The 23,953-nt window shown below is 39.8% G+C and overlaps 1 protein-coding gene across 2 annotated transcripts in view; it reads left to right on the top strand.

Annotated features, from left to right (window-relative positions):
* Nucleotides 1–411: 411 nt before the first annotated feature.
* The window catches only part of RACGAP1 (Rac GTPase activating protein 1), a 1,182,394-nt gene continuing 1,158,852 nt past the window's right edge, over nt 412–23,953 (top strand). The window contains exon 1 of one of the 2 annotated variants that reach the window (XM_044083830.1): nt 412–480. Coding sequence is in view for 1 of the 2 variants with exons in the window: in XM_044083828.1 (XP_043939763.1) it covers nt 22,535–22,566 (32 nt within the window). In the remaining variant the exon portion in view is untranslated. Of the gene's footprint in view, nt 481–22,343; nt 22,567–23,953 lie in introns of those variants that run through there. The other variant, XM_044083828.1, reaches the window with a different exon arrangement.

Raw genomic sequence — 23,953 nt, 5'->3', positions numbered from 1 at the left:
TGCAAAAGCCATTCTGGCCTAACTTCCACCCTAACTTAAAATAATAATCTGTCTATGCTGCTTCAATACATTCTTATGAAATTTTACAGAAGAGACTCCTTCATAGTCCACATTTTATTTTGTTTTGCAGATCCCAATGTCTTTCAGAAAATGTAAGCAAGAGAATTGTATTTCATAAGAGCACAACAATAATATAACGATGATACATACCGAGTTCATCAGCTTGAAAAAATGTAAACTATATGTCTCCCTATTGTGATTCTGAGACTTGTAAGTGTGAGCCCAGAAATTATGAAAAAATAAAAAAAATTAAAAAAATACAGAGAACAGTCAATGCTGAAATCAGTCTTCTGCTTTTAATTTTTTTTCCCCCAGGAGGCAACCTGGAAATTCCCCATACTCTCAAACATAGCTCCAAGATGACCATACCTCGGAGGAAAGGGAGTACTCCAAGAAATGTATACTTAGACCAACATTGCTGTAAGTCTGCATTTTCACTCATTCAGTCTTACTATTCTGGGACTGGCACTAATGATTCTTGGAAAATAAAATGGTTACCAACTATACATTTTTTGTGAAACTGGTAGTAAAACCAGAACATCCAAATGACTACCTAAGACTTCTGGTGTTACTTCACAATAAAATACTTTTTTTTCTGTAACTATACAAAGCATTATAGCAAATTTCTCACAATGGAAAATCATGACTTTTATATAAAGTATGCACTTAGCTGGTCATGCCTTCTGAAAAAACAAATACACAACTGTATTAATGAGAAAGTACACAAGTCTGTTGATAAAACTTCTGAATTTAGGAGAACTAAATAGGAATTTTTCTTGTAATTTAATGTCAACTCAGTAAGGAAGTATTTTAGACCATTAGCATACTTAAAGAAAAATTTACCACACCCTTCACAATAAAATAATAAAATAACAATACTACTGCTACTACTATTACTATACTAATAATAATAATAATAATATAAAATGTCAGACTGGAAGTGAAGGCACATGAACTAAAGGCACAGGATCCTGACTTTGAAAGATTATGTTTCCTTTACACTTTGAGATTTCATTACAAAATGTTCTGGTGACAACAGAGTATTCATCTACAAAGCATACCTAAGACTGCAATTCTTACCTCACAGCTTCTGGTGCAGCATAGCTATGTATCTGACTCAACAACGTCCATCATTTGAAAGTATGCATGTTACAATTAAAAATATAACTATATTTGTTAAATACATAGGATTTTTACTTCCTATATAATACATCTTTATATATATATATATATATATATATATATATATATATATATATATATATATGGATCTACCTGATAACACTGAAACCTGACAAAGCCGACAACGAGATCACCGACACCACAAGAACGAAAGTAAAAAAACCCGACAGTTCACATGCCCGACAAAGCATAATCCCGACAATCAACTAAACCTGCTCACAACTGCCCGAATAATCAGCACAGAGACAATATCTGCAGAGTAGTAACTGCCACAAACAGCAACATATATCACAGCAGGTGCTAAGCAGTAATGAAAGCAACCGCCAATGATACTACAGATGATTTGACCCCATCAAGAAGAGACTTCACCACGTTCCCTTTGAAGTCTGGTTCACTCATACAGAAATCAATGTAAGACCCTGCTAATGACAACACTGTTGTGGTGTTTACCATGGTGGATTATGTGCATGGTTTGAAAATGTGACTCCAACTTCCTGTGAACTGTACAGTACATACTGCCTGTACTTTCCTTTAATCTGTCAATTTATTTGATCTGCTTTTTTAAATGGCACTCAATTGGTATACTGTAACTTGTGTGATGACATTTGTCTCGCTCGTCTGTACAGTACATTCTGTACGGCTTTGGTGCTGTTCAGGCTGTCTGTGTTTTCAGTGTTGGGATTACAACTTGTCGGGTATTTGCTTTGTCGGGCTTCTGGTGTTGATCATCTCGTTGTCGATGTTTCAGCTTGTTGGTCTTCTCAGGTAGACCTAGATATATATATATATATATATATATATATATATATATATATATATATATATATATATATATACACACACACACACAAACAGACACACACACTCACACACACACACATATATATATATATATATATATATATATAGAGAGAGAGAGAGAGAGAGAGTCTGGATATTAGTTTTACCTGGCCTTGTGAAAAGAGGTTAAGTAGCCTCGGGTGGAATCAGGCATACCACCAGAAAGTGACAAAAAGCCCTCTGAAAAGCTGGATTTACTAACTGCATATAACAGGTCATATATCCACTCCCTGAAGTGGTTCACAACAAAAAATTCAGGGATTTGTACTAAGATACTTGGATACAAAACACATACACAGTGAGCTAGTGGGATGCAATTTTTCTGAGATGAAAATCTACCTCTGACTGTGAAGGAATCTCATAAATATAAATCTCTATTCTTTCTGCTGTGGGCAGTTTCTACTATTACCAGTACTAACAGACTCACAATTCAATCTGATTTCCTGATAGAATGGAAAACAAACACCTACCTGAAAAGTGAAAAACATCCCTGAAAATCATATAGTTGCCATTCCTGGAAGTCTCAAGTCATATGACTACATGACTAGAGATTGCCAGGAAAGCACTATTATCATTTGCCAATGGTAAGTGATCACAGGGACTTAAACTGCATAATAATGCAACACGGTTTGGCTTACTTGGTTACCCCAGTCATATTACCACAATCAGTGGATAGGCTGGGTACTGAAAAAAAAAAAAAAAAAACACATTTTTGCATTTTATTCAGGCAGTCACTGGGACACAATATTTCATAGCTGGGGCATATACCCCAGTGTGGTACCACCTATGCCACTTACCACAAGCCTACTAACTCTGGACAGTTACAGGTTTCTTACTGTGTGGCATCAGATAACAGCTAAGGCTGGAATGTCAAGAAACCTAATAACACTTCTTATTTTTACGGAAATTCTAACTTAGCTAACAGTTTTGTAGAAGAACAAGAAAACTCATATTCAAAACACAACAATGTACAGAAACAAAAGAGTGTCACTGGATAAAAGTTAGTGATGGTCTGTTCAGAGATTCTAAAAGTAAACACTAACCTACAGTCCTGCGATTCTAAGTAGAGCAGCCCGAAAGAGAGGACTGTTCAACATAATGCCATCTGGGAAAATAGTGCATTTTGGGAAAGAGAAAGCTTTTCTGAAAAACAAAATCATATCAGTATTCCCCCTCATCAGGTAATTAAAGGTGGAATAAATCAAAAATGATTATTCAAAGTGCTAGAAAAGCATTAGAATTGAACATGATAGCAATAAAAGATTAAAAGTATTTGTATCAAAGAGAATATCAGTATAAAATTAAAAGTATTTTCTTTTTCGGATTTTTCTGACCATACTGGTCCTTTAAAGTCTTCAGGTTTCTCTAGTTCCCCCTTACTTCCATAAGGAGGAAATTCCAAGATGTTGTTCTGCAATCTGAAATATCTTTCTCAGTAATAAAAAAGAAAGAGAAAGGCTCTGAATAACTAAAGACAGTGCCTCATCATTTTGGAACCTTCAAATGGTGAGAATGTAACCCAAGTTAAGAAAATGTAAACTGTCCTACCGGAGCATTTCCATACTATATAAGGTAAATTTGACAACAGTGAACCTTGTCCTCTATTGTTAAATGTATTGCATGCCTGTTTTTGTAAAGGGGTGGCATCCCACATAATTATTTAATCTCCACAAACATTTTATTAAAAAGGTAACACAATGTATTTAAAGTGAGAATGTTACATGTTGAAACATTTTACAAAACTAATAAAAAATGTAGATTTCACATATCAAGACATTTTCAATTTCTTAGTAATGTAGCTTAAATGTGCTTATGTGAAGAATTAAAAATTATTATAAGCAGATGTGTTGTAAATATTTGTGTAAATGACACACTTTTGATAAAGGCGTAACATAAAAAAGACTACAAGTCAAGTATATCTAGCTGTATAAATTATTTGCTTATGTAACTGGAAAGACTCTTTTTGGTGGACACCCATGGAGAAAACTCCCCATTACATACATCTAAATGAGGTAACAGTAAACTGTACTATCTAACACTTTGGACTACATAACTTTAATAGATGATCTCCATGATCATCTATCTATAGATAGACTGCCCATCTACAAGAATTAGAATCATTCAGTATTAAACTCAATATCATTTTCCTAGGTAATCTACACTATCCAACTACAGAATGGGAAATCTACACTACCACTAGTACACAAGCACAGAAATTCTCGGACTTTGTCAAGATAAATGCCTTGGAACAATTAGCCAGAGTACCCACTGGGGGGAACAACATCTTGGATCTTGTCTTTACTAATATCGGAGCATCTTGCACCATCTCTTGTGCATCTTCAGCACTTGTTAGGTGTGACCATAAAAGCCATCTCCTTCTAAGTAAAACTGAAACTAGGGATTCCTTCTACCCAAGATACTTTGGAAATTTCTCTAAGACAAACAACCTACACTTAAATGCTACATTGACAAGCTTCAAATCCCTGCCAAACCCAGTTACCTCCCCAGAATATGCAAAAACATATACCAGCACACTATACCAGCATGTAAACAGCTGCACAGTAGCAACAGTACCATGTATGAACAAGTGCAGGGCAAACTCTTGAAATAAACCTACATGTTGGAACTATAATATCAACAAACTTGACAATATAAGGAAAATAATTTTGACCAAAGGTAAGAGTTTTTCCCATAATGATAGACCACTCATCACTGAATTAGACAAACTAAGGAGCTTAATAAAATCCACCAAAGCCAAATCTGAGACTTGTTTATCTGCATGAAAATGGGGTTTAAACGAGTTTGCACAAAAGTAGGACTGTTTTATTGATAGGTATAAATTCACACAGACTGTAAATTATAAATGGGATAAGATTTATAATAAGAAAGGTTCTCAGTAATGGGGGTGCTAAGTGCACAACCATCTTCCTGTGAGGTACCTCTCCAAAGAAATTTTAAATTGCACATAACATGAGATATTTCTGTTATCTGCTGGGTCTAAGTTTATTTACTTACGTATTTATCTATTTTTATTTTGAGATTTGCTAGCAGGTAAGACAGCTGATCAATTAACCTTTTTTGGTCACGATCTTGGTATAAAGCATAAAATAATGAAGGTACTCAAAACACAGAGGTCTACAAAACGTATGCAAGAACTGAAACTAGACACAATGAAATACCAATAATTCTAGAAGCATAGTGGTACAATTAGTGCTGATTAAGTTTATGAAATTGTATATACACACACACACATTTCATATATATATATATATATTATATATATATATATATATATATATATATATATATATATATATATATATAAAATGTGTATCTATATATATATATATATATATATATATATATATATATATATGTGTGTGTGTGTATATATATATATATATATCTATATATATATATATATATATATATATATATATATATATATATATATACACACACACAATTTATTTATTTGACATTTGTTTACCGGTAAGTCCAACTGGGTCAAAAAGTGCCCATTTTCAGAGGAGGCCCAATGAGAAAAGCTACACAATCACAGTATTTCAGAAATCAAGTACAGATATTTTGAATCACAAAGTATCATGTTACATTACAAATTAGCGCATACAAATATTTTAAACCTAAAGTATCATGTTACGCTACAAAGCATGAGTGAAAAAAATGTAGTGAGAAAAACATAGAACATATGTTTCATAAGTAGAATGCAATAAAAAACAGTAACATGAGTTGAAGAGAATATGTGAGGAAATTTTCAATAGTCACATTATTTTTACATAGGTTAGTACGTAGTAAATGAGATCTGCGACAATTCTAATAAGATAAAGAGATAGCAGAGATTACATGATTAGAGACAGTGAGATGAAATTAAGTGATGTCTTAGCATGAAAGAGGTGTTCATATTTATGGTTATAGAAGGAGGAAGGATGGAGAGAAGTTTGTAAGAGTGCAGCGTAGGGTGCCTTCAGGTGGCTTAAGTGAGTAGGGAGGAAAGAAGTAGAGGAAAGGTCTGAAGAGATGAATTAAATAAGGTAAGGTAGTGGGGAAACAAAAAGGATTGGAGTAAGAGTCTGGAAAGGAATGTGAGTGTGATCTAGATTAAAAGTGTTGAATGAAGTGATGTGTGTGTGTGTGTGTGTGTGTGTGTGTGTGTGTGTGTGTGTGTGTGTGTGTGTGTGTGTGTGTGTGTGTGTGTGTGTGTCTACACACACACACACACACACACACACACACACACACATATATATATATATATATATATATATATATATATATATGTATATACAGTGGATATAAAAAGTTTACACACTCCTGTTAAAATGCCAGGTTTTTGTGATATAACAAAATGAGACCACAATAAATCATTTCAAAAAGTTTCCCACCTTTAATGTGACTTATAACCTCTACAATTCAGTTGAAAAACAAAAAAAATATGTTAGGGGAAAAAAATATAAAAAATAAAAAAAACATACAATAAGCTGGTTGCATAAGTGAGCACACCATTAAACTAATACTTTGTTGAAGCACTTTTTGATTTAATTACAGCATTTAGTCTTCATGGGTAGGAGTCTAGCACAGCATGGCACATCCTGACTTGGCAATACTTGCCCACTCTTCCTTGCCAAAGCTCTCCAAGTCTGTCAGATTGCGAGGGCATCTCTTCAGGTCACCCCACAGATTTTCTATTGGATTTAGGTCTGGGCTCTGGCTGGGCCATTCCAAAACTTTAATTTTCTTCTGGTAAAGCCATTCTTTTGTTGATTTGGATTGAGGTCATAGTCATGTTGAAAGGTGAAACTCCTCTTCATCTTCAGCTTTCTAACAGATGCCTGACGATTTTAGGCCAAAAGTGACTGGTATTTGGAACTGATCATAATTCCTTCCACCTTGACTAAAGCCCCAGTTCAAGCTGAAAAAAAGCAACCTCAAAGCATGATACTGCCACCACCATGCTTCACCGTGGAGAAGGTGTTCTTTTTGGTGACGCGAACTGTTGTTTTTGCTCCAAATGTACCTTTTGGAATTGTGGCCAAAATGTTCAGCCTGGGTCTCATCAGACCATAACACATTTTCCCACTTGCTTTTGGGAGACTTGATGTATTGTTTTGAAAATTTTAGCTGGGTCTGGAGGTTTTTCTGTGTAAGAAAAAGCATCCATCTTGCAACCCTACCCCACAACCCAGACATATGGAGAATATGGGAGATTGTTGTCACATGTAGTACACAAGTAGTACTTGCCAGAAATTCCTGCAGCTCCTTCAGTGTTGCTATAGGTCTCTTGGCAGGCTCCCTGATCAGTTTTCATCTTGTCTTTTCATCAATTTTGGAGGGATGTCCAGTTCTTTGTAACGTCACTGTTGTCCCATATTTTCTCCATTTTTTTGATGACTGTCTACACTGTGTTCCATGGTATATCCAATGCTGTGGAATTTTTTTGTATAAATTGTATAAATAAATAAAATATCCTTTTCCTGACTGATACCTTTCAACAATGAGATCCGTTTGATGCTTTGTAAGCTGTCTGCAAACTATGGCTTTTGCTGTAGCAGGCAACTGAGTAAATGTCAGGAAAATCCTACTTGGACAGCTGAACTTTATTTGGGGTTAATCAGATACTCTTTCTTTGATGGCAGGTGTGTACCCAAGAAGACTGAATGTTGTAATTAAATCAAAAGATGCTTCAACAAAGTATTAGTTTAAGGACGTGCACACTTATGCAACCAGCTTACTGTACGTTTTTTATTTTTTTATATTTTTTACCTAACAGATTTGTTTGTTTTTTAATTGAATTGTACAGATTATAGGTCATATTAAAGGTGGGGAAAGTTTTGAAATTATTTATTGTGGTCTCATTTTTTATATCACAAAACCTGGCAATTTAACAGGGGTGTGTAAACTTTTTATATCCACTGTATATATAGATATAGACGTGTGTATTTATTTATACACATACATTTATTATATTGAACATACTTAGAAATTAACCAGAGGTTCTCAGAATTTGGTGACTTCAGCCAGAGATCTGGACTGCATCTGAACTGAAATTCAAGGCATCCACTGCAAACAACTGAAAAATAAGCATATTTAAAGCCTGTATTGCACTTTAAATGTATTTATTTGAATTGCTGCTTCATTTTTTGCTGAGTGTGTTTGCATTTTTTCTGCACTTTGAAATTCTGTATTACTGCCTTATACAGCATAGGCTAGATTTAGACTTGGTGAATCTAGGCTGTTTGGTATCACTGTGCTCTAAACCAACCATCTTACATTAAGAGGGCCCCCCTGCACCCTTGTGGCAGACGTGTGTAACTCAGATTGCATCTGAGTTGGGGATTGCTAGAGAAAGGCTCGGTTTGAGGCTTACCCATTTGTAGTTTGTCTTAAAACTGTTGAATTTCGCCATATTTAAGCCTGATGTTTGTGAGGGTTTGCTCTCAGTTAACTAGGGCTCCTCAGAGTTTGGTGACTTTAGCCAGAGATCTGAAGTGCATCTGAACTGAAATACAAGATGTCTACTACAAACAGCTGAAAAATAAGTATATTTAAAGCTTTTATTGCACTTTGTTACCTGTATTTATCTGAATTGTTGCTTCGTTTCTGATTGTGTCTGCATTTTTTTATGTAATTTGAAATTCTGTACTACTGCTTTGTATAGCATAGATTAGATTCAGACTTGCTGAATCTAGACTTTTTTGTATCACGGTGCTCTAAACCAGCTATCTTATATTAAGAGGGCCTCCCAGCACCCTTGTGGTAGAAGTGTGTAGCTCAGGTTCCATCTGAGTTGGGGATTGTTGGAGAAAGGCACTGTTTGGAGCTTTCTCATTGGTAGTTTGTCATAAAACTGCTGAATTCTGCCTGTATTTAAGCCTTGCATTTGTAAGGGTTGGCTCTCAGTTAACCAGAGCTGCTCAGAGTTTGGTGACTTCAGCAAGAGATATGAAGTGCATCTGAACTGAAATTCAAGGCATCCACTGCAAACAACTGAAAATTATGTATACTTAAAGCCTATATTGCACATTGTTAACTGTATTTATTTGAACTGCTGTTTCATTTTTGCTGATTGTGCCTGCGTTTTTTTTTTCTGCAATTTGAAATTTTGTACTACTGTCTTATATAGCATAGGCTAGATTCAGACTTGCTGAATCTAGACTGTTTGGTATCACTGTGCTCTAAACCAGCCAGCTTACATTAAGAGGGCCTCCCTACACCCTTTTGGCAGAAGTGTGTAGCTCAGGTTCCATCGGAGGAGGGGATTGCTGGAGAAAAGCTCAATTTGCAGCTCTCCCATTCGTAGTTTTTCTTAGAACTGTGAATTTTGCCTGTACTTAAGCCTTGTGTTTGCGCTTAGCTGCGCATTGCACAATGGGGGTTAGCACTGCCCTATATATATGCAAATGCCTGGAAACTTAAATTTTCCCAAGACATCTGTTAGTAGAACCCTCCCAAGTCCATATTGCTCTGCAGGCAACTCAACTGCACTCTAGCAGCATCGACACAGCTCTTCACCCTAAACCATCAACAGAATAAGCTCCTTTGTTATTCCTGCATCATAAACTGATCTAACTTAACCACTCTCCGACAGTACTACGGTATAAACCTGCTATTATGGATGGCCACTTTACCACCATTTCTCCAGCCAGCCTGATTCACTTGGGCATCCTGAAGCAATGTAGTAATCACTTCATGTATACTGACAACCGCTTAGCCCTGAAACAAACAAATATCATATATGACAATTGCAATTACACTATCAATTTGGAAGCAATCCTCTCATGTAACAAAAAAGAAGACATCAAACAGGTTATCAGCTCACACACTTCATCTCTCTCACAAGTTCAAGACACAAACATAAACCCACATACACGGAGGTACTCACTAGAAGCCTACCAAAAGATCAGAAACCCCCCAAGAGCAAATTATCTGCAAACATTTCAACATGTATAGAAACCACTGCACATAACACACATATCAGTGTCTCACCAAATAAGCCTCTAAGGCAAAACACCCCAAAACCTAATATCTTGGTCATAGGAGACTCCATAGGGAGACACACAGATGTTTCCCTCACCAGGCTCAACAAGATGAAGGCCACGGTCAGCTGCCTATTGTGCGCCAGGATCCATCAGATCAAGTATGCACTCAGGTCGCTCAACAACAAGTACTGTTAAGACTCTGTCATAGTTCATGTTGGGGTGAATGGAGACATACCTCCTTGGACTATATGAAGAGAGACATGGCTGTACTCTCAGATTATGTGTCCCAGGCAGGTATGACCCTAGCCCTAAGTAGAATTCTATCTTCACTCCAGGATGATGCCACAATATAAACAAAAAAATGACTGACTTCAACAATTTGTTTAGCTTCTGGTATCAGTCCAGGGGGATCCAGTATTTGTTAGCCTGGAAAGACATGGTTGACAGGCCATACTGCTTTGCCAGAGATGGTCTTCACCCATCTCCCCTAGGCTTTCAGATACTGGCTATGGTGCTTGCCTCCCCTATAGTGCCCTTTTTATGCAATGTCAAAACAATACAATTTCTGACATTGCAAAATCCAATAAAGACAAATTCAAAGTACTGTTGTTTAATGCTAGGAGTCTAAACATAAAACTGCACTCCCTGGAAGCACTCCTCACCTTGGAAGATACTGATGTCTGTGCTATCACTGAAATGTGGTTCAAGGCTGTGCAGAGCACCCCAGCTGTGCAAGGCTACAATGCCTTCCACACATTCAGACCTCAGAATGAGCATGAAAGAACCAAAGGTGGAGGTGTATCAAACAGTACTACTGTCTCTAACTACTCCATGCCCAATTAACTAGAAGCAAAACACCCCACCACATCATTACTAGCTATAGGTTACCTTTTCGTGAACCAAAAAAAGCACAACGCCTACCTGGACTTCCTGGAGTCACTCGACATACAGCCCAGCACCTTTGTCAAGGGAGATTTCAATTACCCCATGCATTGACTGGCTAACATACACAAACATGCTTAACTAGAGGTTCCTGGACTTTGCCAATGCAAATGCTCTGGAACAGACAGTCTGCACCCCCACAAGGGGCTCCAATGTCCTTGACACAGTACTCACCAATGTGGGTGGTCACTGCACTACTCCCTGTGTGATGCACTCCCTGGTAAGGTCAGACCATAGATCAGTTTCATTTGTATTGTACCCCACACCCCCCCAAAGAGCAAAAAAAAAAAAAAACTAAGGAACTTCTCCAAGGCAAACTACAGCCTACTAAATGATGGTATAAAAAGTTTTATACCCCCTTCAGTCACAGGCAATAATGACTCCTATGCAGAGATGTACACAAATGCCCTGTATAATCTTATCAACTGTATACATTCAGCTGTACCTCACCAGATTAAAACCAGGCCCTCATGAAAAAACAAGCCACCTTGATGGACATCTAGTATAAACAGATTGCATAACAAAAGCAAGAAACTGATGTCCAAGAACAAGAAGCAACTGTCTCTGCAGAGGAAGAATTCCTTCCACAGACTGAACAAGCAAATAAGATGTCTTGTAAAGTCATCTAAAGATAATTATGAAGCTAAAATATCATCCCTAGCCAAAGACAATCATAAAGCATTCTTTAACTATGTCCAAAATATAAAAGGGAGTGCCCAGCTATGTGCTGAATTAGTAGTAGATGGTACCACTCACACTATACCAGAGGAAATTGCCAATCTGCTAGCTAACACATTTGGTGCAAACTTCACCTCCGTATCCCGACCAGCCATACTCCAAAGTATGCCTGACATCACTTCTCTACCTAGTATCTCTAGAGATCAAGTCATATCTCCGCTCTCCAAGGCCAAAAACATGGCCTCAGTGGGACCATGTAACATCCCAGGTTGCTTACTAAACAATCTAAAACAGGACTTAGCTGACCCACTTGCTGTTCTCTTTAAACATACCCTAAGAACTGGCTTTGTTCCAGCAGAATGGAGAACAGCAACAGTAATCCCCTTACATAAAGGGGGGCCATCAACAAACCCTCTGAGCTATAGACCCATAAGTCTAACCAGACTTATCTACAACGTCATTGAAAGGATCATCATGAACCTTATCAACAAGGACATAGGAAACCTTCAAACTCTAGCCCCAACCCAGTTTGGCTTTGTTAAAGGTACATTGTCCTTAATGAACCTGGTAAACTTCTTCAAGAAAGTCACCAAAGTCCCGGATGAAGATAAGACAGTGCATACTGCCTATCTGGATCTAGCCAAAGCCCTTGACACAACCCCTACTTGGGTATCATTGAAAAACTCTCCCAGCTAGGTGTTAACCCTTACATCACTAGATGGGTAGCTAACTGGCCCACCAACAGAACACATACTGTCAAAGTTGGTGACTCCGCCTCTACCAGTAGACCAGTCGGGTACCACAAGCATCTGTACTGGGCCCTTTATTATTTGGAATCTATTTCTCAGAAGTGCAGGCTACAGTAGATGGCCATTGGCTTACTAAGTTCTTGATGATTGTAAACGAGGTGCAGTCATTGAGTCACCAATGACATTAACATATTATAGGAAGGGCTAACAAGAACAAATGACTGCTGCCAAAGTCACACTCTAAAACTAAATGCAAAAAAGTGCAGTTTTATCCCATTTGGTAAAGCGGAATTCCCCACTAATTACAAAATTGACAGCACCCCTCTAAGTTCAAACCCAGTGGTATGAGATCTGGTAATCACAGGTCAACAACAATCTGAACTTTGACCACCAGGTTTCCATAGTGGTAAAGCCTTCTACATTGTGTATCTCGTAAGTAAAGGCATCACTTCCAGGTCTGACGATGTTATAACCCCACTTTACTCGACCCTAGTCAGATTTATTAACAGAGTACAATGCTGCCTTCTGCATGTATCTCACCAGACACATGCAGCAACTGGACAGACCACAGAGGTTTCTCACTAAGAAGATACATGGCTTCCAAACCATGACCTACATGGACAGACTGAAAATCATGTCATACAGGCTGCTGACAGGCAACTTGTACCTGGATTACAGGGCAGTCTCTGACCCTGACCTGATGGAAATTCTGCACATCCACAAATCAAATGGCACTAGAGCCACTCGCTCTAGGGCTCTCAACCTTATCATTAAGACATTAAGAGAACATGCTGGATATGTCTCCCAGAGATTGCCGCTGCTCTGGAATAATACCCCAATTCTTGTGAAGCACTGCTCCTCAATGACATTATTCAAGTGCAACCTGGACAAATGGATGGATGACCACAAATTCACCGCGGAGATGGGATTCATGTCCCTCATGGACATGTGTTGTCTGTGCTGATCTGTAAAGTACATCCATCTAACCAAGGATAACTGGGGCAACCTAGGATTAACATGGCTAGGCTTATAAAGACTCCAGGGCTGCTAGCCTAGTAACCTCCTATGAACTTATGAAAATATAGTTCAATGGTGTGCTTCAGGACAATACTAACAGATCAAAAACCATTAGCCCATATCCTTGAAGCAATGGCATTTGGATTCTTTATAAAGGAATTCTCTAAGAGATTTCTTACAAGTGATGAGTAGTATTATGTCTTGTTTCTATGGTAGATGGTTCCAAAGAGCAGGACCTACTCTGGAGAAGGCTTTCTTGCCAACTGCTTGTTTAAAATCTGATCTAGAGAGAATGAGGATGTCTTCTCGGCTGCTGCTTTTGAGGTTATACTGTCAATGTGGGTGGAAAAGTTAAACAGGATGTCTAAAGTAACTGTATGTATCTTTGCTTATTGGTGTTTGAAACGATATTTCCATTTAGGTCTTGAAGTAGGATGTCAGATATGGAAAACAGTTTCTTAATGTATGAGAATACCATTACATTGGTTTTAGTAATAGCACCTTTGTCAAAAGCCAATTGCAAAGAGCTGTGACTTTTGCTCGCAGATTAATTTGGATGCAATAATGATAAAGAACTACATTCCAGCAATAGACCATTTCACCGTACATTATAATATCGACTTGTGGAAGCTTGAGATAATTTATGAATAATTGCTCAAACGCACAGTTTGCCACACGGTTATACACAGCCACAAGTACCAAGAAGCTATTGTGTATGAGACAGCTCACCCTTTATATGCAAGCTAACTACTCAGGTTTAGCCGTTGTACTCTTGTAAACATCTAAATCGCGTACAAAGCCTTTTTAATTTAAACCACTACTATAATATGAAGTTATTGTCTTCATGTTCTTTCCGACTCAAAAAAAATGCTATCTGAGCTTGACCCCAAGTATTTTGGGACAAGTGCTCTACCCCACTAAACAAATACTAACAAAATGTCGTTATTTATTGTTTACTTTTAATAAAAAGTGTGAGCGTGTACGCTTTATTACTCTGACAGTAGGTCCTGACACTCAATGAAGGCACGCCCTAACGTAAGCAAAAAGGCCAGTGCGTCTTTACGATATAAGCTTTATGTGGTATATGTTACCTAACTGTATAAATTCGAAATGCAGCGCTACAGCAGAAATGGTTGGCACTACTTTTCAGTTGTATTTCACTTCACTACTTTTCACAAAACGAGAAAAGCTGTCATTAAGTCTAGATAAATAAGTTTCAATCCGCTAACCATATTAATTTTAGTGTTTTTGCAGTCATACAGCTAATTTTACCAAACATTCAAAAGAAACAAAGACAGGACCGAGATAACATAACCCCCTATTAATACCAAGGTTATATTACAGTGTACTGCCTCGCAGGACGCGCAGTAGCAAACCCCGCCCCTGATCGTCCTTAACTCCTTAATCACGCCCGTAACTGTCTAACAAGTAATAAGTAACAAGTAATCAAATAGTCATCATTCAATCGAATTAACAAATAATCAAGTAGTCATCGACATATAAACAAGAAAATCATTCTTTTGTGTACACCATGTAGTACATATTTCACATCAAAGAATTCCGAAAAGTACGCCAGCAAATCATTCACCAAACCATACAAATAACCACACAACACAGTAATAAAGCCAAGCTGATAGCGTACATGCAATTACTAGGGGTTCCGCTCGTTATATTAACGCATCAGAAATCATTCCCTTTCGAGGCATTACGCCAGCAAATCATTCTTCTACCATACAAATAACCACAAATCCATCTGACAAATACACCGAGTATTTGGTGCAATGTCTTCTTGTGATCTTTTAATGTACATGATATGCACCAGATACCAGACAATTTTCTTAAAAAAGCCAAAGCAAAATCAGTAATAAAGCCAAACCCATACAAGCTGATAGCGTACATGCAATTACTCGGGGTTCCGCTCGTTATATTCATGCATCAGAAATCATTCCCTTTCCAGGCATTTTTTTAAAGTCACGTGACATTACCAGCAAAACATTTCTCAAGTTTAATGCAGTATTTTACATATCTTGTAACTACTCAGCGTAACTGCAGTTTCAAACATAATCATCATCAAATATACATGGTGCACTCTTTACCTAACTCTTCACACAATGCTTCTTCACACATACAGCTATTTTTAAACCTGATAATGGCATTAAAAGTGATACTTTAACACCTATTCATATACTTTAACACCTATTCATCCACAGTCGGCCCTTTTCTACACCTGTGTGTATAAAACGCCTGCAAACTGCCTTGGGCAACACTCAAGACATGAACAGGATGGACGACAAGTACCTTATCTCCATCACTTCGTTGCCCACATCTGTGGTTACATTCCTGCAGTCGGTCGGAATACTTGGGAAGGACAAGCGCTGCCATCTGTGTGGGTCTCGGTCCTCTCTGGCTCGACAGGCCACCACGTTCTCCTGGAGATGCACAGCCAGGAACTGTAGAAGCAGGTCCGGAATGCTCTGTGGCACTTTTTTCCACAAGAGCAGACTGCCTCTGCATACCCTCATTAAAGTGATGTACTGGTGGTCAAGGAAACTGCCAATCTGCAGGCTTGCAGACCACCTGTCAGTCTCCAAAACAACCCTGGTAGACTGATATCAATTTCTCCGCGATGTCTGCAGCTGGAGACTATTGCAGGATCCAATGCTGCTGGGTGGCCCAGGGCTTGAAGTACAAATAGATGAATGTCTTCTAGTGAAGGCGAAATATAATCGTGGTCGCGTGCTAGGAAAGATGGACCGTTGGATCTTTGGGATCTATGACTGCAGTACAAAGAGTGGATACCTCACCTTCGTTGAGAGAAGGGATGCAGGCACCTTACTTCCCATTATTTGCAAACATGTGTTGCCAGGTTCGGTCATCGTCTTGGACGAATGGGCAGCTTACAGAGGAATTTCGGAGCTGCAGGCAATGAGTTACATGCACCTGACTGTCAATCACAGTCGAAATTTTGCAGACCCAGCAATTGGTGCACACACTAACGCGGTCGAGGGGATGTGGTCGTGTTGCAAGAAGCAGTTCAGACAGATGAATGGAACAGTAAGGCATATGGTGGCTAGCCACCTGGATGAGTTCGTTTGGCGTGAGAAGTACGGCAGGCAGTGTGAGCACTTGTTTATGTGCCTTCTGGAACATATCAGACAGTACCAGGAGGAGCACAAGGAAGAGCTGGGTTTCCGTATGTATGCTCAGTAGACGTTAGACATTGTGTGCGCTTGAACAGTTAATGATTGTGTGTGCTTGTTAGTTTGTTAATTTTGATAGATGTAATGAAGGCCAGATGCAATGTCTTTTCGTTAACGTGCAACACAAAGATCTTTTTGAAAACGTCTATACTGTCATGTTACAAACTCCGAAATATAAAGCGGCAACGCAACGTTTTAAACATGTAATATTGTACTTAAAGCGGCAATGCAAAGATCGTTTTAAAAAGTTCATAGTGTAATGTTATAGCCCGCAAAAAGTCATAATGTCCCCATTTGCATAACACAAAATAAAGGCGAGTACTTGATGCAACTACAATTTTTGAGAATGTCTTTTTATGATGCAATGCCATTTAATTAAAGCCGAGTCTTTCATGCAATGTCTGCTTATTCTGAAATGAAATTAAGTTACCTTATTCTTATGATCTTTTAAAAGATAACCTTTTAGCAACATGTGCAAGAGTAGAATTTAGACTTCATATCTTTCAGAATTTCATGCAATGTGTTGTTATTCTGAAATTAAATTGATGACATCAAGAAGTCACGCAATCATCTTGTAAAAGATAACCTTTGAGCAACATGTGCAAGACTAGAAAGCAGTAGCGGCAGCGTGAGTATTTCATGCAATGTCTTCTTATTCAGAAATTAAACTGATGACATCAAGAGTTCAGGCAATCATCTTTTAAAAGTTACCTTATTGTTATGATCTTTTAAAAGATAACCTGCAGTAAATAAAACAGTAGCGGCAGCAATGTCTTCTTATTCTGAAATTATTATTTTACATTAAGAAGGTTCGTGGTCTGCACTCTTGTGGGAGGAGAGGCTGGACTCTGCCCTTCTGAGCTGGGAATTTCTGGTTAAAGGCTTATAGTGCCTGCATATTTCAACTGTTTCTTACTGAAATTGGTTCACCTTGTTTGCTGTAGCATAGACTAGATCCAGGCCTGCTGAATCTAGCTCTGTTTGTATGCGTGTTTGCTTGTTATTTCCCTGAAACGCTAATACCACCTAAACCGCGGCTTTTCAGCGCTTCTGTGGATCCCTAGTGATATATGCATTGCTTACTGTACTCATTTCCTTGTTTCACTTAAAAGAAAGTTACTGTTTGTCATTTTTGCATTTAAGTTACCTGTAACACATTGCATTTAAGTTACCTGGCACTTGTTCACTAAAGGCACTTGCTCACTAAAGCAATTATAAGTCAGCACTAAAAAATTAAAAGCACTACACTCACAAAGTCCTCTCGCGTACCTTGTTCCCCATTGGCCCTCTTTTTTCAATTATAAAGGAATTCCCAATACTATTCTAGCATGTCCAAAGGTCAGTCGTCAATCTTCTCTCCGGTCCAGCTGGTGAATCTGGGAATCTTGAGGCAATGTTACAACTGCCTCATGTACACAGACAACCCTCTCCTCCTCCCAATAAATTCCAACACATGTGAGAGATGCATCCATATAGCCAAACTGGAGGCTAAGCTCTCTCAAGTCAGTACTGGCGTAACCAGTCAGGAGGAGAAGGAAACCACACTCAGTACAATTCCACTCTCACATAGACCTACCACGACAGCAGACCAAACACATAAACACACAAAAACATACTCGGAGGCTCTAAATAAAAATCTGCCTAAGCAGCAGAGACCTCCAAAGCAGACACCCAAGCAACCGCTACCCCAAAACAAAACACGTGCAACACATATCTCACAAAGCCAGTGTGCCGAACAGTCACAGCCCTTAAGGGTAAACAACACACCTGATACACTTGTAATAGGTGACTCTATCATCAGGCACACTGACGTCCCGCTCACCAGGCTGAACAAGGAGAAGGTCACGGTGAGCTGCCTGTCGGGCGCTAGGATCCGCCACATAACACAAGCACTCAGGTCACTCCAAGGCAAGTACAAATATGACTCAGTCATTGCCCATGTTGGTGTGAATGACCTGAGATGTACCTCCCTGGACTACATGAAAAGAGACATAGAGGAGCCCTCTGAGCATGTGGCCCAGGCCGGTATGACCCTGACCTTGAGTAGCATCTTACCCTCACCAAGAATGATGCCACAATATCAAGACAAGATGATCAATTTCGACAATTGGCTTAATTATTGGTGTCATTCAAAGGGGATCCAATGCCTGTCAGCCTGGGATGACATGCTCGACAAGCCAAGATGCTTTGCTAGGGACAGCCTGCACCTGTCACCCCTGGGCTTTCAGATATTGGCAAAGGCTCTTGCTACCCCCATAGTGCCTTTTTTAGGCAAGGCCCAAAAGACAAACCCACCTCCATAGGTATCACAAGGGATAAGAAACTAAGAGTAATGCTACTCAACGCCAGAAGTCTAAACCTCAAGATGCATGCACTCGAAACTCTCCTTAGCATGGAGAAAATCGATATCTGTGCAGTAACAGAAACCTCGTTCAAGGCTCCCGAGAGCACCCCAGCACTACCAGGTTATACCTCATACCATGCTTTTCGGCCCCAAAACTTGGACCGACCCACAAAAGGAGGGGAGTATCAATATTCGTCAAAGATACCCACACCTCCAGGTTGGTGGCACAGCACGAAGCATCAGAGACTATCCATGTGCAACTAACAGTGGGTAAAACTGCCTTCCAGTTTATAGCCTGCTACAGACCACCCTCCCAAACCCAGGAACCCCACTCGGCCTTCATGAGAACACTGGAAAATATGAAGGTCTCTCCAAACACCATTATATTGGGCGACTTCAACTACCCAAACATAGACTGGGAGCATTACTCTAGCTCCAACACCCTAGCCCAAAGGTTCCTAGAATTTATAAACTCAAATGCTATGGAACAACTTGTTACCACTCCCACAAGAGGGGAAAACATACTGGACCTGATCATCACCAACATGGGGGCTCTAAGCTCCAGACCAGAAGTGTATCCCTCACTGGTAAGATCAGACCATAAACTAATCTCACTGGATGTTCACATCCCGACACCACCCCCTGCCCAGAAAACCACAGTGAAAAACTTCTCTAAAGCAAATTTCACACTCCTCAAAACTGAGGTGGAATCCTTCAAAGCCCCCGGGCCTGTGGAAAATCGCCCAGACCGCAGAATCCTTTATAAACGCATTCTATGAACACCTTCAGGAATGCATGGATCATGCGATCCCAAATAAAACCAAGACCCAGTCCTCCAAAGGCAGACGTCCTGTCTGGTGGACCCCAGCCATAAACAAGCTATACAATAGAAGGAGGAAGCTACTAAATGATAGAGCAAAATTCCAAAAAGGGAAGGTATCTCTGATCAGTATTAGCAAAAAACTATGGGCACTCATAAAATCGTCTAAGGCCAGCTTCGAGAGAAAAATTGCACAGGATACTAAGGATAATCACAAGGCTTTCTTTAGTTAAGTTAGGAACCTGGGTGGTAATTCCCAGATATGCTCAGAATTAGTCCAAAATGACAAAAAATACACCGAACCCACAGACATTGCCAACATCCTAGCTGACAGGTTCAGTGCAAACTTCTCCCCCCCCTCCCCACCAAAAGGGCAAATATCTATTCCAGCAGAGTGCTGCCCCCCTGACATCTCGGATGCTCAGGTAAGAGCCTCCCTCTCCAAAGCAAAAAATGCAGCATCAATGGGACCAGACGGTGTCCTGGGCTGCGTCCTACATGAACTCCAAGAAGAGCTCAACCCAAACATAAAACTACTGTTCAATCTCAGCCTTACTACAGGATATGTACCCAAAGAGTGGCGTACAGCAACTGTGGTCCCTCTTCACAAAGGTGGTGCCTCAACGGATCCTGGAAACTATCGCCCCATAAGCCTGACTAGCTTGGTCTGCAAAGCTATGGAAAGGATAATCATGGACCTCATAAATAAAGATATTGGGGACCTACAGACACTGGATCCTACCCAGTTCGGCTTTGTTAAGGGCAGATCCTGCCTCTTAAACCTGGTTGATTTCTTTGAAACAGTCACCAAGGCCATTGTGAGAGGAAGGTGGTCCACACAGCCTACCTGGACCTCGCAAAAAGCCTTCGATACAATACCCCACTCGGGCATTATAGATAAGCTCACCAGCTTAAATATAAACCCCTATGTCACTAGATGGGTTGCAAACTGGCTCAAGGACAGAACCCACATGGTTAGAATTGCTGGAGCCATGTCAGACTCCAAACCAGTTACAAGTGGCATCCCACAAGGCTCAGTTCTGGGACCTCTCTTGTTCAGTATATATTTCTCGGAGGTACAGGCCAACATGGAAGGACTGTGGCTGACCAAGTTCGCAGATGACTGCAAACTGGGCACCATAATCGACTCTCCAGCCGACACAAGCATCCTCCAAAAGGGCCTCATAGAAACAGACAACTGGTACCAGAGCCATGGCCTCAAGCTAAACGCCAAAAAGTGTATAGTCATCCCCTTTGGCAAAAACAAAGTGCCCACAAATTACCACATAGGTGGTAATCCATTAAGTACAGAAGAAGCAATTAGGGTCCTGGGGACCCAAGTTGATAGCAATCTCTCATTTGACAACCACGTGGCCAAAGTGGTTAGAAAAACATTTTATATAGCCCACCTAATCATGAAGGGATTCACATCTAGATCAGGGGAGGTCATCGTGCCTCTTTACTCATCCCTCATCAGGCCCATAATTGAGTACAATGCCCCTTTTGGGATGTACCTTACCAGACACCTGCAGCAACTGGAAAGACCCCAAAAGTACCTCACCAAGAGGATCAAAGGGCTCAAACAGATGCCATATGCTGCCCGGTTAAAGAAACTCCAGCTCTACTCAGTGGCATATCGCCTGTTCAGAGGCGATCTGTGCCTGACGTATAAAGCCATGTCCAACCCAAAATTAATGGACATGCTGCACCTCAGAAAATCCAAATCCTATCGAGCTACACGCTCGAGAGACTTGAACCTCAGTACTGAAATAAATAGGACATGCTGGAGGGGCAGATTCATTACCCACAGGCTCCCTTCACTCTGGAATAAAATCCCAATCCAGGTTAGGCAGAGTCCCTCATTGACTCTCTTCAAGAGGAATCTTGATGAGTGGATGGGAGATCGGAGGTTTACCCCGGGTATGACTTCTGTGTCACTGTTAGACAGAGGCACAGTATACTAACCTCAAAAAAAGGGCATAGCAAAATTAATTTAAAATGGGTGGCGAAAGCCAAACACATTCTGGCTAGGCTTATAAATGTCCTAGGGCAGATAGCCTAGTATGAACCTATGAACCTATTAGACATCAAGATAGCCTTTCAGCATAAAAGTTACCATATTCTTATTATCTTTCAAAAGATAACGTGCAGTAAATAAAGTAGTAGCGGCAGCAATGTAAGCAAGAGGCACATGTCAAGATGCAATGTCTTCTTATTCTGAAATTAGACATCAAGATAACCTTTCAGCATAAAAGTTACCTTATTCTTATTATCTTTCAAAAGATAACGTGCAGTAAATAAAGCAATAGCGGCAGCATTGTAAGCACTGTGTCAATCACGTCTGCCACGCCCCAAGCTATGTGTGCCAATCAAGTATGCCACGCCCCAAGCTGCGCAGTACAGCCCGCGAGGCAGTACACTTTAAAACAACCAATACGAAATCTGTATCATATATACATAATTTCATAAAATCTCTGAAATAAAATGCTATAATTTACAAGCAAACACAGATCAAAAAATCCATAGCAATAGCTGAGATGATGTGTCGCGTGCAAATGGACGTCAGCGGAAACGGTGGCTATTGGCTATTGGGACATTTTTCAAAAGTAACCGCGGAAACTGGATGACAGCTGTAGGAATTTTATTGTAGGTCTCTGCGATCTTTTGTATTTTGTGTTGCCACGTTTCGTGGTTGCTGATGGATAATGGATACAGGACGTGGTGACATACGGGCAGGGTAAGTTTTAACAAATAACAAAAATAAGAGAAGGTTGTCTACCCGTTGTGTCCGCTGATACAAAGAATATAAATTTAATTCAGTTTCTTCAGACAAGATTGCCGCAGTTCGTGCATAAGATTAGTTTTAAATTGAGATTAGTTACGAAATGTTGTTGAGTCTTCAGTCAGCAGTTTTCATCTGCTTACGTTTTATTATCCTGCGTTTGGTTGTGCTTAGTATAGTAGTATGAAGAGTGTCAACATAACAGCATGTGTGCAAGATGTTATCTTATTCTCACAAGCTCTTTTGTGTGTTAGAGAGCAGCTTATGACTAAGTTAGTACACGTTGAATACAGTAGTATTATAATGTGTATTGAGAATAAGTACTGTGTTTTGGTTTGCCAACTGGTTGAAATGCCATGCAACTTATTAAAACGTGTTTTATTAGTCATGCTGAAGTTGACAGTGGGTGTGGTTTCACTCACTGTTTTAGCCTGAGTTCTATAAAGGTATTTACCTTACTGTATAAGCATATGACAGTGTGCCTAGAGAGGAGTTGTGTTATTGTATGAGGACGTCGGGAGTGGCAGAGAAGTATGTAAGAGTGGTACAGGATATGTACGAAGGGTAATGTGACAGAGGTGAGATCTGCAGTGGGAGTGACGAGATGGGATTACATCAATGATAAGCTCTGAGCCCTTTCTTATTTGCAGTGGCGATGGACAGGTTGGCGGACGGATTAGACAGGAGTCCCGGTGGACTATGATGTTTGCAGATAACATTGTGATATGTATTGAAAGTATAACAGGTTGAGGATATGCCAGAGAGGTGGAGATATGCTGTAGAGAGGAGAGGAATAAAGGTCAGCAGGACTAAGACAGAATATGTGTGTGTGAATGAGAGGGAGGATAGAGGAATGGTGAGGATGCAGGGAGTACAGTTGGTGAAGGTGGATGAGTTTAAATACTTGGGATCAACCATTCAGAGTAATGGCGAGTGTGGAAGAGAGGGGAAGAAGAGAGTACAGCCAGGGTGGGTGAGTGGAAAAGAGTGTCAGGAGTGATTTGTGACAGACTAGTACCAGTAAGAGTGAAAGGGAAGGTCTACAAGAGGGTAATGAGACCAGCTATGTTATATGGGTTGGAGACGGTGGCATTGACAAAAAGGCAGGAGTCCGAGCTGGATGTGGCAGAGTTAAAGATGTTAAGATTTGCACTGGGTGTGACAGGGGTAGACAGGCTTAGGAATAAGTATATTAGAGGGTCAGCCCAGGTTGGATGGTTTGGAGACAAAGCCAGAGAGGCAAGATTGTGTTGTTTTGGACGTGCTGAGGAGGGATACTGGGTATATTGGGAAAAGGATGAAGCTGCCAGGTAAGAGGAAGGCTTAAGTTAAGGTTTATGGA

The sequence above is a fragment of the Protopterus annectens genome, chromosome 9.part0, assembly GCF_019279795.1.
Source record: "Protopterus annectens isolate FY-2018-M chromosome 9.part0, PAN1.0, whole genome shotgun sequence".
In the NCBI taxonomy this organism is placed as follows: domain Eukaryota; kingdom Metazoa; phylum Chordata; order Ceratodontiformes; family Protopteridae; genus Protopterus; species Protopterus annectens.
Note: the sequence above shows the minus strand (reverse complement) of the source record. Positions and strands in the feature narration are given on the sequence as shown.